This window comes from Patagioenas fasciata, chromosome 6, assembly GCF_037038585.1.
Source record: "Patagioenas fasciata isolate bPatFas1 chromosome 6, bPatFas1.hap1, whole genome shotgun sequence".
NCBI classification, from domain to species: Eukaryota; Metazoa; Chordata; class Aves; order Columbiformes; family Columbidae; genus Patagioenas; species Patagioenas fasciata.
The window spans coordinates 19,220,805-19,244,232 of NC_092525.1; the positions used below are offsets into that span (position 1 = coordinate 19,220,805).

The 23,428-nt window shown below is 46.3% G+C and overlaps 1 protein-coding gene across 19 annotated transcripts in view; it reads right to left on the bottom strand.

The window, feature by feature from the left end:
* Window positions 1-23,428, bottom strand: part of NFIA (nuclear factor I A) — a 349,358-nt gene that overhangs the window by 206,329 nt on the left and 119,601 nt on the right. For 8 of the 19 annotated variants that reach the window (XM_071810108.1, XM_071810112.1, XM_071810107.1 and 5 more), the window contains exon 3: window positions 12,744-12,809. The exons of the other annotated variants lie outside the window; for them this stretch is intronic. In XM_071810108.1, coding sequence (XP_071666209.1) covers window positions 12,744-12,809 — 66 coding nt within the window. The remainder of the gene's footprint in view (window positions 1-12,743; window positions 12,810-23,428) is intronic. 19 annotated transcript variants of the gene reach the window in all.

Sequence of the window (23,428 nt, forward strand, 5' to 3'; positions counted from 1 at the left end):
AAATAATGCTGATGGTTTAAGTGCTTCTGCAGAAGTCACTGTGGAAATGGGCTGAGCCATGGGACTGGGTGGAGGAAGGCACAGGACGGGAAGAACGGACAGGGCATTACGGGAGCTGAAGCCACGGCAGCAGAAGCTACTTATTTTAAAAAAGGTGCAGAAGAGTGAGCACAAGTGGCGATTTTGGGGTTTGACATTTACTGATCTGTCTAAAGCACATATTTGGGTTTTTCCGCAGCAGCCGTACACAGATTTTTTGGGACACAAACCACTGTTGACCCTCAAACTTCTTCAGACCTTCACGAATGTGACTCCCCACCTTTTCATGACAAACTCCACATTTTAATATTTAACATGCAGACACTATGGTTCATATTTCATGGTGTAGAAACTGCTGAGTCCTGCTATGAGGATCAGCCCAGCGATATTTATTTATAAATAAGTAAAGAGAAAGATTTCCTGAAACCACCTCTTAAAAGCTGCAAAGATGTCCAAAATCATGGCAAAGCAGGCCCAGAGTTCATAGTCAAGGTACCTGATAGAGAAGACACTTGTGTTTCTGAATAAAATTTTATTCTCATATAATACCAACCGGGGGGAAGGGAAATTTTCTGGCAAACTCTTTCTTCCTCATCCATGTCTTCCTTTCTTCATGCACTGACCATCTTTACTCAGACCTGTTCAAATCTGTGTTATTATTTCTGCTTATTTCAAGTACAAACATTGTTTGCAACCTCCACACCCAGCTCAGGGCTATTCCTCCAGTTTAGCGTGTTCCCGTTCACACGGTGTCAGCAGAACGGGATTCTTACTCCAGAAAAGCCGTTGCATGTGCAATAAACAAATAGCCTTTGACGTCCTGGTTAATTATATCAGTTAGTGATGATCTCACATGCATGAATGCTGTGCTAATGAAAACACTCTGGCATGCAAAGCAGGACCAATCAAGACACTGAAGTGTCCAAACCTGCAAACTATAAGCAGTGCAACCCACAAAACTCTGTAGTTACGCTTAGGAGGAACATGGATGGATGGGAACACTGTAACGGCAGACTCTAAACAAGGTACAGTAAAAGCTTTAGGTGCTAAATAGTTTGATTGCAAGTAAAGGAAACCATAAATTAAGAGTATAATCCTGCATCACTGGTGACAATGACAACATACACTTCTGTTTGGGTACAGCCAGCGATGAAGGCATCTGTTCAATACGGCGTCTCTGTATCTTCTACAAAGCACTGGCCTGAATGCCCTGCTGAAGAACATGGTCCCAGACGTGCTTCTCAAACCCCCCAAACCAAGTGCTCTCCTAAACCATGATACCCATTCTCCTGCACTCCATCCAAACAAGACACAAAGGAAAGCCTGGAGAAGAAGAGAGGCTGAAAGAGCAGCCTGGAGAGAGCAGCCTGTGCAGCCTGGAGATGAGAAGCTGAGAGGGGATCTTATCAATGTTTATAAATATTCCAAGGGTGGGTGTCAAGAGGACGGACCAGACTCTTTCAGTGGTGCCCAATGACAGGATGAAGGGCAACGGGCACAGACTGAAGCATAGAAGGTTCCATCTGAATATGAGGAGAAACTTCTTTACTGTGAGGGTGCGAGAGCCCTGGAACAGGCTGCCCAGAGAGGTTGTGGAGTCTCCTTCTCTGGAGACATTCAAGACCTGACTGGACACACTCCTGTGTGATCTGCTCTGGTGAACCTGCTTTCCTTCCAACCCCAACCATTCTGTGATTCTGTGATTCTCCTGCAGCCCACCTACCTCCCCATCGCAGCAGTCCACCTGCCCCAAGGCTCCAAGCAGCCAAGCAGAGGAGCCTCAAGCCATCCCCACCACTAATCCAGGATGTCTCCAGAAAAGGATCTTCTGGTGACAACTACTTGTCAAATTCCACCCTGCTCCGGAGAAGTGGTAGGGTGGTCGGGCTCCATCTCCCACCCCAGAATCCAGCTTGGTGCCTCAGCTCCAGCCCACATGTGCTGCACAGATGGACGTGTGGCGCAGGCTGCTGCAGTGAGTCCTGTGCACGCTCCCTGTGCAACCAATTTGTGTGCTTACCACAGCCATTCGGCCAGGGTTTCTGAATGTCTGCAGCCAAAAACATGGGCAAACAACAAAAATGGGAGGTGGAAAATCCCCATGAGCCATGTGCGAGGAAGGCTACTCAAATGCTGTGGTTACCACCACCTCCTGCATTTATGTGGCCAAGACCCCCTTTGCAGCCAAATAAAGACTCGTCCTCTGCATGGACATGGACACAACCTGCTGACTTGCCTCAATACCTCCATTGCTTTGGCCAAACCAATTCCTTTTTCATTTTTAACTTCTATCTCCTCTTTCAGCTACCTGGGCTCATTACTCTCACCAACAAGTCTGATGAGAAGCAGTTGAAGGAGCTGGGGCTGTTCAGCCTGGAGAACAGGAGGCTGAGGGGAGACCTTATCGCTGTCTACAACTGCCTGAAAGGAGGTTGTAGCACGGAGGGTTTGACCTCTTCTCCCAAGTAGCAAGTGACAGGACAAGAGGAAATGGCCTCAAGTTGCACCAGGGGAGGTTTAGATTGGATATTAGGAAAAAATTCTTCCCAGAAAGGGCTGTCGGGCATTGGAACAGGCTGCCCAGGGCAGTGGTGGAGTCACCATCCATGCGGGGTTTTAAAAGGCATTTAGACGAGGTTCTTAGGGACAGGGTTTTGTGCTAGAGTTAGGTTATGGTTGGACTCGATGATCCTGAGGGTCTTTTCCAACTGTAACGATTCTGTGATTCTGTGACTGCCAGCGCGGTCCATGCCTATCTAAACCGAAAAACAACAGTCCTCAGAGAGCTGGTCCTTCCATCCAGTAACACTCTGCAGAGCTAACCACAGCCTTAATGCACTGACAGTTAAACTGCTTTTATCTCTTTTATTTTCCACAAAGTTCTCACACAATAATCCCGTCATATTTTTTAACCAATAAAATATATGAATAGCTTATCTAGTGGCTAACTTTACAGCGAAATGAGATCTTCCCTTATAACAACTTCCACAGTTAAGTAACAAAATCCCTATCTAAGGCAATCTTTTTATGGTTGTTAGAAAGACCATCTCTATCCAGACGCTTGCCATCGATTTGGTTTGAACTCTCTTGTCCCCTCACATGATGGAGAAAATGGAATAGCCCTAATTTTAGGTTAAACACATGATTACCAGGCGTTTAGCAACAGAAAACTTCCCCTACTTTGTCTAGCCTGGAGACATCCAAGCGCAAAAGCCAAGGAACGCTCTTCCCCGCCTCCTTTTAGCCACAGATAAACCCCACACACTGCAAAAGGGAAGTTTTTAATTAAAATTGGCACTTCTGTGCTTGCAGTTGGTGGCAGACCTCTTTTTCAATAAATTATGTCACTTTGGACCACGGCAGCAAGGGAGTGTGAGGGAGGCTGCAATCAAGCCTGCTCTGGGTTTTGGCACTGGCCTTGCAATCATAAAATGAATTTTGGTGTTTACAAATAGAGGCTGAGCTGTGCCCGATGCCCCGGCGAGCTGGGCAGGGAGGAGGGAGGTTCGGGATTTAAAAAGTGCCCAAATGATTTACTGGCATCTGCTGAGCGTCTTCACAAAAGATATTTCAGCCCCACTCATCTGCCACTTCATCTCCTTCAACTTTCCCATTCCCTAAGAGCTTTGGAAAATAAAGTCAAGAGCAAACGGGTAGGTCAGTGATCACCCCACGGACTTGTCACCCTCAGAAAGGAAAACTGCAGCTGATTGTCCCTTCCTGCCACCTACAACCCTCCCCTCCAAGTGAGACCTGAGGAACCAAGCACAGCCCTGTTTAACTACAATTTTCTGATTAGCTACCAGGCAGCAGCACATATCATGGGGGGGAACCAGATTTCACCATTTTGGTATTTTTTAAGCCCTGAATAAGCAATAAGATGCTCTGAGCACTCACACACCAGGTATCCCCCACAACCTGCTGCAGGTGGGGGGGGAGAAGTCTCAGTGAAACACTTCTCTACAATAACAGAGGGACACAAGAGGGGAATTTTTCGCAGTGAGAACAACCAGCCATCGGAATAATCTCCCCAGGGAAGTGGTGGATTCCCCAACATTGGACATTTCTAAGATTCAGCTGGACGGGGTGCTGGGCCAGCTTGTCTAGATGGTGCTTTTGTCAAGAACGGTTGGTCCAGATGATCCTTGTGGTCCCTTCCAACCTGGTATTCTCTGATTCTAGAATCCATGATTCTGGAAGACCATAGTCCAAAAAACCACAGCCATGGTATGCTGCTGGAAGATCTCCTGAGGATGGATATGGCTATGGGGCTTGGGCAGGAGGACATGGGGTGGCCATCAAGGTTGGCACACCAAGGAATCCCAAGGAAAGCCAAGCCCAAATGAGCTGTGGGGCTGGGAAGAAACTGAAAGGGTCTTAGACAGCCAAGCAAGATGTTATTGTTCATGGAACGAAACTTTTGTGAAATCCCCCTCACAAAAAGTACTGCAAAAAAATGACCCTCGCTGGTGGGCTCGGGAAGGTGAAGGTTGATGTTGAGAACCTAGGGCAAGGCCAGTGTGTCAAGCAAAGGTCATCTCCACCATGAGCACAGCTGGCATTTCTACTGGCAATAAATAACTATGGACCATGGGAGCTCTGCAGCCCTGGCCAGCCCAAACCCAGGTGCCGGTGGGTTCGCAGGACTCCTACACAGAAGGTTTTTTTGTGGGTTTGCCAATATTGCAAAACCACCGTGTAAGCCAGGCGAGGAACTGAAACCCATCCGTGGTCAGCACAGTCCCGAGTTGGCAGGGCTGAAGGAGGCTCTTGTGTCGCTCTCCGTTTTGGGCCACATCTCTCCAAACCCCTTTCACACGAGACAGATGCTTGTGCTGATGGTTTCGTGGGCAAGGCAAGAACCTAAAGCACTTGGGAGGCTGGTGGCTCATTACAGCAGGAACTTGGGTTCTCCAGAGGTAATTTACTGCAGGGAAGGACTTCCCATTCGTGGCCAGACCAGGAGGACTTCTAAATGACTTTATGTACCCAGCTCTGGGGACAGGACTGGTCATACATCATTGCAACGGCTCTACTGAGTCACAAATGGTCAGGTCATCTTGCTAGGTGGCTGGAAATATCGCGCCACTATCTCGACAGGGGAACACTTAAGGAAAGTTCATCCTAATTAATTAAAATTGGGAATTTAAAGTGGATTTTAAACTGCATTAAATCTCTGTGTAAACTCCTCACTCAAACTTCAAAGCATCTTTATTAAATTGCTAAAGCAAAATTCAAGTAAACCAAATTAAGGCCATTTCATTTCTAGATGACAGTGTCTACATGAGGATGTAATGCAGTTCGGCCACTTTAAAGTTATTTCATTCCGCATCCATTTCAATTGTCCCCGTGTAGACAAGCCCAAGGAATCCCGTCACTTATGAGCCTGTGTACAAATATGGGTAACAACAGGGCCATTTTTAGATTGCCTTTTTAGGAAATTATTTGCAAATATCCTCTTGGACAAGAGAGCAAAGAATTGATTTTCGGTGGGATCAGGGCGGGGAATGGACAGTGCTCTCCTGTCGGTGTGCGGGAGGACAAACATCCCTGCCTTGTCCCCACATTTGGGGACACGTGGAGGAAGGGGAGGGGACACAGAAGCACTTTGCAAACGCACCTGTGCTCCCAAGGTGCCTCTGAGTGTGTTGCAGTAAGAGGTTTCTGCTCCTGAGAGGGAAACACAGAGTTTACGGATGAAATAGCGGAGATGAGGAAAACTGAGGGTGCTGGGGGTGACGTCTGTAGGAGGTGGATGGACACTGCAGGGTCACAGTGACATTAGCACTGGGGGCTGCAGAGACATTTCCCAACCCCACCGAAGCTGCTGGGTGGGATGGGGGTAAAGCCCCAGACTCCTGCACCCCCCGGCCTCCCCAGCAGTGAGGAAAGGGCTCCCTTTGCTCTAGCAAAATCTGTGGATTTGTAAAAATCTAATTTGCAAAAATATATTTTGGTGGACCTTGGAGAAAGCCCTGGGGGGCCCAGGTTTGGGAAGGGGCTCTGTGACCCACCAGATGGTCAGAGCCAGGGCTTCGGGCACCTTTTCCAAACAAACCTCTCAGCTCTGAGGTCCCCGATTTCCCCTGCAATGCCCGTGATTTGGGGAGCTGTGCAGGAGGGAAGGGGTTAAGGCAGCCCTGCGGTTTACAATTTAGTAGCAGGCCAGCCCGCAGCAGCGCAGACCTTCGTGGGGAGCTGGAGAGGCTGGAAGAACTGCTGGCTGGAGCTGCAGCACGTCCAGAGGCAGCGGCAATAAAACCAGAGTGGATTACATCCCTCCAGAAACCCTCAGGAAAGAAAAAAAAAAGGAAAACAAGAGGGGCGGGGGGAAGGAACGAAAGAAAGCGTAAACCACAGATTATGTCTGTTGGCTGTTTTTTGATAAGCTCTGCTACAAACACAATGCTAATGAGTGTGAGGGACATCCTCTGTGTGGGGCGGCCGCTCGACCGCATTTTGTCTGCGTGTGGCTGATTTCCGCGCCCACTGCCAAGCCCCGTGGCATCGCTCCCCGCCGGGGCTTTTCCTTCGCCTCCTCGGCCGCCAATATTTCACCCAACCTGCGTGAGTCAGCACTAACCGAAGGAAAGGACTGAAGGGAGAATAAACACGCTGTCGCCTGGAAACTTTCCCTCCAAAGTGTTTCGGGGTCACTGTACACTGCCCACGTGAGCCCTGGTGTGAGAGATCTTTTTGCATTAACACCATATGTTTTTTTTTTTCCCCTGGTTGATCCCAAAGTCCACCTGGCTCCTGGTGTTAATTTACCCTTCGCTAAAGCCCTTGCTGCCCCTTCTTATACCTTCAGAACACAAGGGTGACTGCCTTCCCAAGGCATCTACTGGGTTGCGTATAATTCCTCTAATTAAATGTAAAGGAGAGATGGTTTGGTGGAGCACCATTTCATCATTTCCCCTCTCGCTTCACGCTGTGGACTTTAATGAGGACCTAAAACACCATCTTGACTTGGCTTTAGTTTCAGGCCAGATGAGCTTTGCTTGTTAAGACGGCCTTCACTTGTCAGGAAAAATAGCTTTATTAAGGTCATGCAACGCAGAGGGTTTGATTAAAGCTAATCAAGGAAGAAAACCAGACCAAAGCGGTGCGAATCAAACTTACTGCGACATGTTTAACGTAACTTCACCTCACCTATCTGCTAAAAGCAGACAGAAGTAAGATCAAGTTACCCAGAAGAATGCCTGAGCTGGGGAAGCGCATATAGCACCGTATAGCATTGTACAGCACCGCACAGCATCATACAGCATCATACAGCACTGTATAGCATTGTACAGAACCGCACAGCATCATACAGCATCATATAGCACTGTATAGTATTGCACAGCATCATACAGCATCATATAGCACTGTATAGCATTGTACAGCACTGCACAGCATCATACAGCATCATACAGCACTGTACAAAACCACACAGCATCATATAACATCGTATAGCACCATATAGCATTGTACAGCACCACACAGCATTGTACAGCATCGCATAGCACCATGTAGCACTGTACAGCATCACACAGCATTATCGTACAGCACTGCACAGCACTGTACAGCACCGTAAAGCATTGTATAGCATGGTACAGCATCATACAGCATTGCACAGAATCATACAGCATTGTATAGCGCCACATAGCATCGTACAGCAGTGCTCAGCATCATCATACAGCACTGCTCAGCTTCATTATACAGCACTGCATCGTATAATCAATCATACAGCATGGCGCAGCATCATTGTACAGCACTGCACAGTACCATACAGCACCGTAAAGCATGGTATAGCACCATACAGCATCATACAGCACCACACAGCACCAAACAGGACTGTACAGCACCACACGGCACTGTACAGTATAACAGCACCATATAGCACTGCACAGCACCACACAGCGTCATACAGCACCATATAGCACTGCATGGCCCCTACGGCACCATACAGACCGCACAGCCCTGTGCACGGTGCAGCTCGGCCCACGCGGGGCTTCCCGGGGACAGCGGCAACTCCAGCCCCACAGCTCCATGCTTCACCCCCGCAGCTCCACGTTTCAGCCCCCACACCGGGGCTCCCAGCACGGGTTCGGTGCTGCCGCGGCCCTGGAACCCACAGCCTGATAATCTGGGGGTTTCTAAACCTAAACGAGAGGGGTGGCTGCGAGTGCCACTGTCCCCACACCACACCAACTTGGAGACCCCGTCCCGCTTTGCTCTGGGTTGTTTTATACAAAAAAATACAGCAGCATTTTTCAAATCTAAAGGGCTAACCAATCACTGAGGATCATTACAGCAGTGTCTAGCTTTTTGCATTTTACTGGATATATATTTCTATATTTTAACCATAATGAGCCCGCAGCTGGGAGCTTGCCCTGCTTCCTCCATGCAAGCTAAGCACCCTGCTCCTTGCTTTTAGTTTTACTTTGTTTTTACTACACGATGTGATACGAGAGTGTGGAGGGGAAAAATAATTTTAAAAAGTAGGTGCTGGTGTATAAATTTGCAGAGTTTCTGAGAACCCTACGGCCCCGGTCAGCAGCCAAATGTCACCAGCCGGGCCTTTGAACAGGCCCTTGAGCTCCAGCAACTGCAAAACACCCATGTAAGGTGCTTTGGAAAACACAGATGAACTGAAGTCCTCAGCACATGCAAGACATCGCTCCCTGTCATGGGGTCTGGGTCCTGCTGAACTGTCTCCCAGCAGCCAAAAATAAAACCATCATCAACCAAACCACCTCCACTTTTTGGTTTTGCTGTCAGTCCCTGGGTGGAAGGAAAACACCGATGGATGTTTGAGGTGCAGGTGGATTAACACACCACAAGGTACAAGCTCTCACAATCAGCAGTAATTAAAAGAGAGCTTTTTTTTTTTAAGAAAACTCAGCGCTGTGGAAGAGGCTTTTTAAGGATAATTTTCTCCGGAGAAGTTCAGGAACTCCAAACATACACAGGGATATCCTGCCTTAGGACAAGGCTCAGCATTAGAAAAACACAGTCTAAACAAAAACGTGGGACTAACTCCCCTGCTCCAGCTCTGCTGCTCGGCGAAAGACGGACAGGAAATTACCAGCAGTGGCATGGGGGCTGCTGCCAAGAGGAAACAAAAGACCCTCTATTGTGTAGGAAAACCTGACATCCATCCCCTCTGCTATACCCTGAACTCCCGTAAACCTTTCCTGTGAGATATGATTTGTGAGAGCTTTCCACATTTCCAGTGCCCTGTGTCGTCCCCCCTTGCACAGGCAAGAGGGATCTGCATCTACACCGGGTTTCATATCGCTGCCAGCCTTCAAAAGCCTTTATTTCTTCTTCCTCCTCCAGCAGCCACCCCACAAATTACTATTAGGAAAGTCAAAGAGAGATCTGCCCTCGCAAGAAGCAGCGGCAGCCCCGGATTGCACAAAGGGGCTCAGTTTTCTTCATTACTTGGTTGGTTCGCCTTCAGTGCAAAATAGGGAGCTCTTTTGGTAAAACGGTAATATTTGATATTTCTGTGTTTCTTTTTGAAGCCATACACTAATTGACTAACAGGTCGCTCTCAATTAATTATATTTAACAAGCAAAAGATGCAGAGCAACACTCCCTCCCCCAAAATTATGTCCTTTGGTTATTTAAATAGGTGCAAGCAGAGGGATGGGAGAAGGAACAAGTCGGTAAAGTATCAGCTGTGGAAGTTTGTTGGGAACTTTCCAAACCCCTACATCTGCTTGGCAACAGCTCAGAAAGGGATATGGTTACACTTTTAACAGCAACACAGCTTTCCCAGGCTACAATATATGAAAAACAGCTTACCCCCGAGCAGGGAAGGGCCAAGCGAGAGCTGCAAAACGCCCCCCTGGCCCCACCATGAGACCCCATCACCTCCCCAGAGCCAGCGGGGACCACAGCGAACACTGTCCCCCAACATGGGGAGGTGGGCAGGTCAGTCGTGGGACCCCCGAAGCCCCCAGCACCCTGGGGGGGGCTGCCGCAAACATCTCGGGGTTCCTCCTGCCACCGTGGCTGGAGCGGGTGCTCCCACTCCAAATTTTTTGGGGAGAAACACAGCGCAGCTCTTGTCAACGTAAGCACTCATTCACCACAAACAACACATCTAAAGGCACTGGTTTTAATTATAGCATTAATTGATCTCTCCCTCATTTTTTTTTTCTTTTCCAGCTGCTAATTAGAGAGATAATATCTCGGTTACTTTACGAGCGTTGGAAGACTTTTGCTTGTGTGGAGATACTTCTGCAGCGGAAATCAGAGGTGGATCGAGCAGAGAGCAAACGTTTTGCAAAGAGAAGAAATTATTTACCGCAGTTGGGTGCATTTTTTATGTTTTAATTCATCTTGCTATAGTAAAAAATAAAAAAGAACAAAAAACTTCCCACAGCCCATTTTGCAAGTAGAGGGCAGGGAGGCATCAGGAAGATTTAGTGCCTCTGGCAGGTCAGGAAAACACATGAAAAAATCAGAAGTAAAAACAATAGAGCAAGAGCAAGGGGCAGCGCATTTGGCACGTGATAAGACGGTTCCCTGTGGCAAACGGAGCGGGACGGGGCTGCCCCGGCCCTCCCACACCCGAGGGTCTGCAGGGAGCATCCTGGTACCGACAGCCGTCCCACAGGCCGGCGGGCTCGGCACAGAGCCGTCGCTCCTCCGAAGTCCAGGATCTCCGCTGGAGCGGAGGAAAACATACGTCTAGATGTAGTTTTACAACTAGGGGAAAGTTCCCGCAGCGGCAGGACACGCGGCTGGCACTGCCTAGTGTGACCCATTTCTAAAATAATTACAGCCTGAGTCACAAACCTGTTAAGACCCAATTAACAAAAATGTTATGCATCAGTGATGCGTGTTTTGTCCAGAACTTTTAATTCCACAGTTTTTCCAAGTAAATTCTCTCTCTTTATTTTCTAGTCATTAAATCCCCTCCCCTGGGTGCGAGCGGTTGCCTTCCCATTGTGTTGCGAAAGGGTTAGCGGGCCAAGAAGTCAGAAGGAAAAGGGTGTCATTACTTGTTGCCACTTTGCGGTGGGGGAAGAAGAAAAATTAAATTAAAAATAAACTCTTGCCGTTCCCAAAGACAGCGTGAAGTCCTGAGGATGCCCGGGGGAGGGCAAGAGGGTCCCGGCCGTGGGTGACGAGGGGGAAGGGGCCGACTCTGTCCTGGCCCTCGCAGACGGGAGGAGGCAGTGGAGAGGATTTTATTTGGCAGATGGGTGCAGCTATTGAGCTTATGCAGTAGTGGGTTTTTGGCTGCCCAAGTGGGTAGCCTGTTGTTTACTGTTTATGGATTTGTCAGTTTTAATTATTGTGAAGTGCCCAGATGCTCTGGCGACCAGTGCCATAAGCATTTAGGGAGCAAATATACAACGAAACGCACTTGAAAATATCTCCGCTTCCTCCCCAGCCTTCTCGTCCTCCTTGCCTCCCAGGACACCCCATGGCAGAAAACGCCAGCTCTCCTGGGCACACGGTGCTCCCACCGTTTGCCGAGCAGTCCAGGCCCCCCTGTCCCACATCCTCCCCTCCTGGAGCTCTGGCTCCATCCCAACCATCCCCCGCTGCCAAAAACAGGGGCCCCGGTGGCCCCCATCCCCATATTTTGCTGTTCCTGCTCCCACTGCAGGCCCCGGGCATGCAAATCTGGAAGCAGATCTGCTTCCTTGCACCTTTCTTTGTTTGTTGTTTTTGGTTGTTTTTTTTTTTTAACCGTCCCTCTTCATAAGCTTATTGGACTCTGTTTTATATAACAAGGTTACGTGCATGGCAAATAGCATAAATGCATCCCAGACACGGCCGTTTTGGAATGCTCCCCCCTGGTTACACATGTAGTTTTCATCTGCGGTGGAAGGGCTGCGAGCACCGTCTCCAAGCACTCTGTAGCCCCCTCTTTCCTGACTCCATTGTAATCCATATTCCTCCTCCCTACACGAAATGCTTCGCTAGATAAATTCCACTGTATTTCAGAAAGTTTTCCACAGCTCCCTAAGTGTTTCCATATGACACTGTGCTCTACAGGTAACTTGAGTTAAAGCCATTCCTTAAGCAAAACTCCCTGTAAAATTTTCCACTATCTCAGCAGTACTCTATGTGCTGTCATTAAAGCAGAGCACATATATTTCTGAGCAGGATTTGCAGCAATGTCAGATTGCTTGGTGAGCCTCAATTAGTTTTATATATATATATATATATATATATTTTTTTTTTTTTTTTTTTTTTTAAACTTCCTCACTCATATCTTTTGCCTGTTCATTTACTGAGGTCCTTTTCAACGGTGGAAGATGCAGCCTTCTGAGCTGCGCAGGCTTGAAGCACGACTTGGGCTGCGAGCGCTATGGATAATGCCAGCCTTGTTCATGCTGCCTTTTCACTCTGTTCCCAACCCTCCTTTTTTTCCACCCATTTCCCCAGGAACGGCAGCGAACCCTAAATTGCAAACACCTGCTCCATACATCATCCTCGGGCCTGGCAAGACCAAATGGGCAGCGATGCTCGGCATTCCTGCAGGGAATTTCTCCCCAAAACGCTCGGCCCCGGTCCCCAAGGACAGTAGCAAAACTGCTGCGTGCAGAAAATAATTGAATTTTCAAATACGCTTATGCCGAAAGAGTCACCCCTGTTTTCCAGGAAGCCCTTACAAGTGAGGGACAATTTCCAAAGCAAAGGCAAAACGTGTAATTTTGGAGCAAAGAGCCCTAAGGACGGAGGAAACAAACCTGAGCTGTGTAAATGGGATCGCAGTGCCCTGTGCATGCAGCGACTGCAAAACATCTGGTTGGGTTCTGGGGAGAGAAAGAGAAACCAAGATGGCAGGAAAGATTAATTATTTTGTAACTTATTCTGGTTTCAATGAACTTTTCTCTGGTTATAATCAAGGTTTTGGATGCACGCTGGGCAGTGGTAAGCGGAGGTGGGGTGCTCGGGCTTTGGGAATGACAGAAGCAATCAGCCCGAAACCCAACTTGTAACCGTCCCGCAGAGTCTGTTACGCTGAAATAGCTATTTTGCCACTAGTTTAATTAATAAGCTATATGATTGGTTAATTTTATACTGTTCTGAACTTTTGTCAAGGGAAACCAGTTAATTTTGGAGTGAATGGATTTCATGCAGCAGAAATAATGAATGAACAACTTTCTTAAAGGTATGGGCTCACAGCTTCGCTTTGCTTTGATTAAATTCTACATTTTTATTACACAAATGATGTCCACTATTGATAGACTGCTCTACAGCCTAAGAATCTAGTAAATACCCTACTCCCATCCCAGGGTTTTACACATGCAAATACACCCCTAAATAGTTTCAATTCTCTTTTCTTCCCGCCCCTCATCTATCTCCCTGCTTTCCAGATGGACCACCAGCTTCCCACCATTGCCAGCAACAGCTTGTGTATTGTTTGTTTAAAACAAAGATGATGCATTAAATATCATATACGACGCGAGGAGAAGGGTTAAGGATAACGCTCTTGGAATGAAATGCTGTAAAAAGCCCGTCTTGGCCCATCGTTTGAAAGGTTCATCCGTGCAAAGGGAGACGGGATCCGGCCACCACCGAGGATCCCCGGCCTCCAGAGAGAGTTAAACTTGTGCGAACACTCTCCAAATTATACAGGCTAACCCAACAATTATGTCATTTCATTCAAACATTCATTCACCCATCATGTGCCCAGATTAAACAGTAACACTTTGTTTGAAACATTCTGCTGAAATTAGCAGACCAGAATTGCCTTCACCTATATTTAAGCACCCAGCCCCACACCGAACATGGCCTGGCCTGAACTCAGGCGGGTTTAGACAAGAGTTCAGCACTTTTGTATCAATCAAACCCATACTTTTGCATGTATACGTGATTATCAGATTTGTGTTGGTAGCAATACCTCTATAGAGATATATTCACAGGGATATGGAGCTGCTAAGATTTAAAGGAAAACTATGAATCTGAGAAGAATTCATGAATCTGAAAAAATTATGAACCTGAGAAGAGATTTATGCTTACTTATAGCCCCCACAAAAAGTATTTGCAAGCTGTGATAAAATAAAACCAACGTACAAAAGCTGTAGCTTGGTCAGCGTGCTGTAGTGACAGACTCAGAAAATGCAAAATCTGAGTTTCGGGCTGGCAAGTTTTTTACCATTTCTTTCTTTAAGGACCACGATCCAGGACGCGAGCCGGATTTTGATCATCGAATTTTGCTTGAAAGCAGAGTATCAAGCAAACCGCCAGCAGCCCTCGGCCGTGTGCTCGTCCATCACCTCCCAGCCACGGGACACGGGCACCCCGAGCACAAACCGCAGCGGAGCTCGGAGCTCCAGGATGCCCAAGTCTGGCATCGATGCCACAATCTGCAGCACTAACAACATCTCCAAGATGCCAGTTTGCTGCCATCGGCTTTGTGTGACAGGAGAGAATAGCAGGCAGATTGCGTATCTAATGAGGCACACATATTGGAAATCCACAGCGATCTCTGGAATACATGTGGATTTGTCTAAAACTCTAAAATATGGCCTGGATGGTGTCCTGACTGCCAAAACCACAATGAATTCACTGTTACTGTCACTAATCTCCATGTATGTTACATATGGTTGACATTTTTCTTTAACTCTCATATTTTTTGCATGTGTGTGTGTATATAAATAGGGGAAGAGGGAGGCTGGGAGCAGGCAGACAAACAAACAACCGGCTGCCGTGCACAACGTTCCCATCAGGCACTGGAAAATTAGTCCAAAATGCGCTATACAAATCCTCAGAGCCCCCAGAAGACCATTTTCAAGCGCAGGTGACATCTTGGTCCATCTGGGGAACCTTCCTGACATTGGGTTAGAGCATGAAGTCTGAAAGGGTCGCTTGGAGCCCTGCTAAATCCAGTGGGAACCTCGAGGCATTTCAATATGATACAGGGCACTTCATGCACTTTGTGTGTTGCTTTGGGTCCTTATTTTAGAATATTTAATTCATGCTCTACCTTAAATAATTTGATATACATATGATATATGTTGCCTTGACCGCCTGATTGGAATGAACCCTTCCAGATGCAGGAATAAACCTTCTTTTATTAACAATGCAATATTACATGGCGTGCTGGCAGAAAAGTCGTATGTGAGCTAAGAAATAATATTTCATGCATTCCTTCTACTTTCTAGGCAAATTTATGCCAGATTTTATTCCACTCCAGCGTTGCTTATCTCTGTTTCAGTGCACTTCTACTAAACAGTAGGTCAGCTGAAAACTTTGTTTACCGCCTGAGGAGAAGCAAATAGTAGTCATGCATGGTTGGCAGGGGCTTGTGCTGTGATATATTCACTGCTGTTATATGGCTCATCATATAATTTAAGTCTACTGTAAACAGTCTATTTATGATACACATCCCTTTTGGACATGCAAATTCTTTGGCTTGTGAGAACAGCATTACGATTATGGGTACGTTCTTCCTACCAAGCCATTGATATGTGTTAATAATGAAGTGAACAGGGTTCCAGGAGAGGAGAAGACCTCTCTCAATTTTCCCTTTAAATAAACTCAACAAAAATATCAAGATAGCTATTGCTTTGATGGTTATTTCCCAGGAGATCCACTTGCTCCCCTCAACCTTTTTTCAAGTCTAGCTGTTCCTAACAGGCTGTTCTCTTTGGATGTCCTATAGCGATTTGCTTTGCTTCTCTGTTGAAGCCATAACCTCTCTGATGATACTGCAGGGATGACACCCACAGCAAAAAGAGCCTGTTACCCAATGATGACCAATGCTGCATACGAGCCCTCTCTTTCTTCTCTGCATGATAAACCATTCTTTGTTTTTATTTGCCTCCTTTATATTTGCCACTCAGATTTTACATCTGAAGACTCTCAAGCAGACACGCGCTATGGACCCAGGAGCAATCCCCCAGTTGCTGGTTGCACCTGGTTTTGGTCAAAGAGATTGCAAGTACATTTGCCAAAGCCAAGAAAAACAAGCCTTTATCATTGATTTTTTTAAAAATTTTCAAAACTCAGTAAGAGGTCTGGGTTGTCTAAAGCCAACATTTCTCATAAAAAGTCAAGCAGTGACTTTCTACGCATGTGCCAAGGGAATGCAAATCTCAGAGCGTTCCTGAAGCCCCACAACAGGGGTGGGTTCTACTACTCACTCCTCAAAAATTATCATTCTTCCAAGACTTCTAACAGACTTCCTTTCTAAAGGGATGTGTAGGCGGCAAAAAGCACTGGAAATCTCTGGGTTTGTTGCAGGTGCATGTGGACATGGGGGCAGGAATGTCCCCAGCCCCGTCCAGCAGAGCGAGCCCTGCCGTGGTCTGGAGAACAAGGACAGCATTCTCCCCGGCACAGTGTCCATCTCAGCAGATGGGCAGCGGGGGAGTGGGTGCCATTTACGTTCATTTTTGAACGTATCAGATATTTTTTATAGTTTACTACATTTAAATAAGTTCCTATGTCTCCATTACACTCTGCCCCATGGTGGTACATGTGTTTTGCGAGCCCAGAACGGCGGCAATGGGGTAACATCAATATCTGTACTGTGCTAGGTGCCGCACAAATACACGGTGTCTGTGCTCTGGAAGCTTTAAAATCTTAAGCAGACAAATAGAAAGAAGAAAACAAACAGCGGCACTCCCACTTTTATTCCTGAGGAACCATGCTATTACTGAACCAGTTAAATAATTTGCCCAAGGCCACAAAGAACGGCTGTGGCGGAGCTGGGAAGGGACCCAACCCCTGCACATTTCCAGCCACGTGCTTTAACCAGTCCAGTGCTTTCTCCTAGCAAACATTACCATATTCAATACTTTCCTAAGTACTTTTGAATAATTGTAACCACCACTTACTTTCATCTGAGTGGCTGCGAAAAGCTACATCATCCCTTGGTTTAATTTCTTTCCCCAAGAAGAATTGCATTTGAAAAGAGCACGAGCAGGTCTGAACCTGCTAATTACACTACAGTACCAGGATGGAGAAAATCATATAAAGGTATTCCTGACATTATATATGCTCATGTCAGTCAGGGCTTTGAAAGAGCCGGAAAAAAATGACTGCAACTCGTTCAAAGTAGACCTTACAAAAACACAGCTGGTCTTTGACTAGTCGTAGGTATTTTGTGGCCATTTCATGATGAGAATAGTGGTTAAAATCTGTCACAGTGGCGGTGCAGCAAGAGCTGGCTTGTTCTTCACGGGATTGGGTTCATCTTCAGAAAAGTCAGTTATGAGAAGAGCATGAGGAGGGGATGGGTGGAGAGACTGATTCCTGCGATGGCTTCTTAGTGATCACACCATTGATATCAGTGATTGATTAAACTAATCCATGTCCTACAAGAAGCTACATGAGAGGAAAGGGAGAGGGAGAGGGAGAGGGAGAGGGAGAGGGAAAGGGAAAGGGAAAGGGAAAGGGGGAAAGGGAAGAGGGGGAAGGGAGGAAGGGAGGGAGGAAGGGAGGGAGGGAGGAAGGAAGGGAGGAAGGAAGGGAGGGAGGGAGAGAGGGAGGGAGGGAGGGAGGGAGGGAGGAAGGAAGGAAGGAAGGAAGGAAGGAAGGAAGGAAGGAAGGAAGGAAGGAAGGAAGGAAGGAAGGAAGGAAGGAAGGAAGGAAGGAAGGAAGGAAGGAAGGAAGGAAGGAAGGAAGGAAGGAAAAGAGAGAGAAAGAAAGACAGACCCATAATGCATTTTTATTTTGCAGAGCCTTGATTGTGGCAAACTCACTTAAAACTTGCTCCCTTCTCCCCATCCGTGCTGGAAGCCCGCATGAGAACAGATTTATCAGCCAGAAAGAGGGGCTACATTCAGCCTTTACTGATTCGTATGTTTGAATGCTTGAAGACCAAAGCTCAACGACAACCTGCAGTATTCATTAAATACCAGCAAAAAAAAATTATGGTAGGTACACGCCTAATTTAAATCATTTAATGCCATGCAATTTATGCCAAATAACAAAAAGAATATCGCATGATGCCAGTTCTTCTGATTAATGTGATCACGCTTTACATTTCTTTGGAGCTTCTCCTAATGAAGGGCAAGCAGAAATTTCCCTTCACTAAACACTTTCCAGCTCCGTTTTACTTTCTAGCGCTTTCCCTTGTAGTGCACATCATTCATTTTGCTGAGCAACTACATTCGCTTCTATTAGGCAGCTATTAATTACCTACCCCTAATGGCAAGGTGACAGTGCATCGCATCACCATCACGAAGAGCAGCGTGGAAAGTTCATGAAGAACCGAGTTTTGAATAAAAATGAGATTTCTATCTATATCTTCTCCTTCTTGAGTTAATCGTATATGGCATGAAGGACCCCCCTGCCCAAATGTCCCGGGCAGGGCTGGGAGGGCTGGTCCCTGGCTACTCAGGATGCTGAAGGAATCGCTCCCCGTACTGCCTGACCTGCCCAGCTGGATGAGGATCGCTGTTGACAGGCACCCCAGAGAGAAGAGGAATAAGGAAAGAAGAAACAGAGAAACCCAAAGGTCCTCTGGAAAGGAGGGGAGGAAGCGGACGATCCTCTTCTTGTCGCATTTGCAGACAGATGTTCTCAATATCCCCGGCTGGGAAGGGTAGGAAGTGGTGAGCACAACTTGAGGAGGTCGGGTACTCTTGGCAAACAGCACTGACTTGTTTGTTTTTTTTAAAAACTTTCTGAAGGACTAAAATGAATAGTGGTTTTAGTGGTATTTGAATCTGTCCATGGCATCTTCCTATCTGCTTTGGGGATCTGCTTCCTCCCAGTGCCCTGGAGGGAGAGCCCAGCTGAGGGAGCAGAGCTGGTCTCACAACACGGCTCTGGATGAAACTCAAGAAGACTCCGAAAACCCGCACCTCAAATTGAGCCCTTACACGTTTCCAGAGCAGATGTTACAGGGACCGGCAGACTCGTGTGCTCCTATTCATCCCCTACAAGCGCTTTTCTCTTTAAAGGCATCTGGGGTCTGTTCTGCCATCGCCGTGTGGGGATTTATGTACATTGGTCCCATTAGCGTTAATGGTGGTTCGAAAACATACAGCAATTTCTCTCACGCTTCAGGAGAAGAACAGAGCCTTATGGATGAAAAGTTTACTATTAAGGATTCTTAATACAATGGAAACATTCTGTCTCTTTTAATTGTAATTTACTTCTAAGTGTAACCACTCTGGGTTGGGAAAACCAGGATTCAGTCCAATTCAATTATGCAATTCTTGCCACCTGGTAAGCCTTGTTATTTTATAAAGAGTACTGTAGTAGAACTGGCAGATTCATTCATGTTCAGAGCGTAAGCGCCGTATACTGTGTAATCACCAGCTCATAAAAAAGAGCACAGCACGAAAGTCAACCGCTCAATTATAACGCAATATTTAAAAAAGAATATGCAAAACCGAGATTCATCTTTGGTTCAGCTGGTTTACGATTATAAGTTCACTGTGATCTTTGCTTCGCAAAGCTTTTCAGGATAGGCTCAGCCTCAAGTTAAAACCAAGCTCAACCCGATTCACTCCAGCGCGTTTCAATCGATCAGCACCTACTTGCAGCCGCTGGCTGATAATCTGCATCCCGCGGGCACTGCTGGGAGGGGATGCTAAATCACGGGGATGCAGGAAGAGTTTTATTGGGCTAATGCACATTCACTCTGACTTAGCTAATGAAGCTGCAACGAGATAATACAGGAAAGGAAAATATGGCCCCGGTGACTGGGAACGCTTTCATTAGCACTGACAGCCCGTCAAAACCCTGTGCCACCCTCTGCCCCCGTGGGCTAATGAGCTTCCCCACGTCCCGTCCCCGCTAAAAACCCCGAGCATCGCTATGTTTACTGCCCCTATCAATGACTTGTGCATTGCCTTGCATACGCACACTTGCATTTTTTTGCAGCAAACAGTTAATAGGTATAGAAAAGCAGCAGGACCAGCCATTGGAAGAGTTTTAATCTATCCAGGGTAGCAAGTGTCTGAGGGAAACACTCCCCTTGTCTTCGGCAGCCTTGGTCTAACCCCTGACAACCTGCTCTGCCTGCAGCAGAGCGACCAGGAGTCTGATGCCCAAAGGAGATGGAGCAGAGCACAGGACCAGGACTTACCCACGAGCATTGGATGCTCCTCTAAAGCAACGCCCTGAAACCATAACAGGAAGATTAGTTGTGGTTTTAGTAAGAAAAGAGTATCTAAACTTCGTTTTGCAGTTCGCTTTCTCTGCATTTCTGTATTCCAAGATAAGGGCCAAAATCTGCAGTGGCCTTGGAGTGTTCAAAAACACTTGAAGAAGCCAGGTCAGCTCTGCCACGGGAGGACAAGGGGTGTCTCTGTCCATCATCACTATTGTCACCGCTGTCACTCGGCCTCTTCGCACCATTTTACAAGCCCTCCGTCCCAGGATGAGAACTTTCAGCCCATACTGGATGTCGTCTCTTCCCCAGTCCCTGTCCAAGCTGCAGCAGACTAAGCCAGGGTTTGCAAAGGAAAGGGATGAGTGACACAGAGCTGGGTTTTACTAATTCCAGAAATAGTCTGTGGACTCCCCACCTGACAGTTCTGCACCTCCAACAGCAAGAGCAGGATGTTTTGAAATGTTGCACCTTGTAAACAGGAGAAGCACAGACCGATCATAAAAACGTAAAGTATTAATTAATAGTATAACTTCAGTTTGTATTCTAGGTCTGACATAATGAACCTGCCAATTTTGATTGCAAAGTGAAAACTCATCTCTTTATTTTGGACAAATAGGGTTAAGCTTCTTAAGCAAGTCTTTGTTGTTTTGACTTCAACAATTTATGCAAATGAGATGTTAATTAGGGTAATTGTAACTTAAATTATGCTTGTGTAAACCTCTCCATTGGTAGGAAAGTGTGGGAATCCAGACAACTGGTATTTAAAGCAGCTGTACTAACTCACTTCTGAAAGCAAAGCATACCAAGATCACTTTCATGTCTTTACAATTTGTTTTTATGAGGTGATAACATTTTTACAAATACCATCATTTTTGCTTTTTTATATTGTAAGTGACAGTCTGACATTTTACAACTGGCTTATTGAAAACAAGAATTGAGCACTCTCGCTGTAACGGACATTAACTGCTCAATAGAGATTCACATGCTAATGAGGTGAGAGGGGCTCCAGAAAGTTTTGATAAATGCGACACACACTCTAACTAGCAGTGAATGTGAGTTGACAAAGAACATCTACACCAGGGTTCAATAAAATGTAACCCTTTAAATTAATCATACTGGCAGTATTTAATAGAATGCACAACAATCTCTTTTCTGATGGCTATAAAGCAGAAGAAATGCAAAGTCTCGACAAATGAAAGTTCCCACATTTCCCTCTTCACACTGCTACTTTCTTTCGAACTTCTACAATTGTTAAAAAAAGGTAGTTACTGTAAATAACAAAGTAGGAGGCTTAATTGTTTCCTTCTTTTAAAGCAGGATGCTTTTCTTCACATTTATATGTCTGGATTCTATTGAGCAAATACCCCGACTCGAAAGATTGATCATAAAAAGCATCACAGGTTGCCCTCGGAAGGAAATTTAAGGATACTATATAGCAAAGAGAGGCTTAAATGACCAGTTGTCGGGCCTCTTTTCAGTCCAACTTGGCCATTTTTTTCCTTTCACTAAATTTAGCTGGAAGGAAAACACACAGCGGCAGTTGATCACAAGCAGAAAGTGCAGTTGAGGGGCTTCCTTCACACCAGACTCCCCAGATTTTGCCAAGATTTGCTCCAACCAAAGGCAAAATTGGTACATGAGCTCCAGTATCAAAGCCGGGGAGGTGCAAAATTTTTCATCCCTGGTGCCTTGTAAGTTTATTTTTTATTTTCCCATCCTGCCAGTCCCGATCCGATGACACTGACCATCACACGTGAGCTTGCGAGATCCCAGGAAATCAAAGGCCGATGGCAGCCCTTGCCTCCACACATTACACTAAGGTGTTATTTCTTTCTAAAGTGACAATCCCTAATACCCTTTTTGGGTTTAGCCCGTTTTAATCTTGGCAGGAAGTGTAAATCTGTGCGCTCAGCAGCGCTGCCGGCTTGCTGGCTGTCAAAATTTTACCTCCGCCAATGCTTGAGAAGTATTCCTGTCATTTCACTGGGGTAGGAGACGTCTCCGTCTGACATACAAAATCTCCCGAAGTAGCACGTTATGCCAAAACGCACCCTGCTTGCCGCGTTTCAGTAACTCAGACACGCTCCCAGCAACTGCTGGGTGGCTACACACAAGAGGAGCCCGTCGCAGAGAAAGGAAAATATCCATGAAGGAACCTGGACAAAAAATCCCCCACCCATCTCCCCGCCACTTTTGGGCTTCATGAGCTCACTCGGGTACATTTGAAATGGATGAGCAGGCGGGTTGAGCCTGGTGAGGCTGCCTGTCCAAACTGGGCTCCGTGCTCCCCGAGGGGTGTCGGGGGCTGATCGGCTCCTCTGCCGGCAGAAATTGTGAGTCTGGAAACAAGGAGTGAGCGGAGGAAGGCGTGCGGCGGCTCAGAAGTGGCCATTTAGCCAAATTGCATACCTGTGCTGTGTCAGCTATATGGTAGATTCATCTCATTCCATTGGTCTAATGGATAGCAATTGAATTTAATTAGCAAAACTACTTTGACTTAGTCTCATACTGTGCTGAATGTAATGAAATCTTTCTCCTCTCTCTCTCTCCCCTCTTTTTTTTTTCCCCTCAAATAAAGAATGTCCTTAACTGCATTCTGCCGTTAGAATATTAAAAGCTACATATGTTACTCCTAAGGACAGAGTACAGTCATTCCCTTTCACAGGCTTTAGATTTAGTTATTGTATTACATAACATAAAATAATTAAAAAGATACTTCGATAGTTACACACAGTATAAATTCAATTACCGCGATGTCTCCATTAAAAGCACTTTTATAGTATGAATAAAATGCAAATCCTCTTTATGGATCAATACCAGAAACATAATTCTAAGCTTCATCCTGAGAAGGAAGTTAGCCTTAATAAATCATCCTCGTGGATTCAAAAAAAAAGAAAAAAAGTTTAAAACATACGTATTTAAAGGTAATTCTATAGAGAAGACACGATACTCCTATTTCTTCTGGGCTCATTTTTTGACGGTGAGGTTCACGGGCTGCGCCTCCTGCTTTTGTACAGACCCGGCCACGGAGGAGAATGTCGAGGAGAAGAAAAGCCCTGGATTTATTGAAACGCCCCAAATTTGGCAGCAAGAAGTTTGCAGCAACTCGTCCCCCCCGCCAAAATAAAGTGTAAGGAAATTCCTCTGGATGGGTTTGGAGGGAATATTACTACCAAGCCTAACTTTTGCCTGGCCGGGCACAGCAAGACAAGTTCCTATGATTGATTATGGTGGTATCTCTGTATCTCTGACTTTGAACCATAACCTTTTTTGCACACAATGACAGTTGGGACCTACCATTTGCCATCTGTAGAGATGGTGGGGGAGAAAAGGACTTCGCCTACATTAATCAAC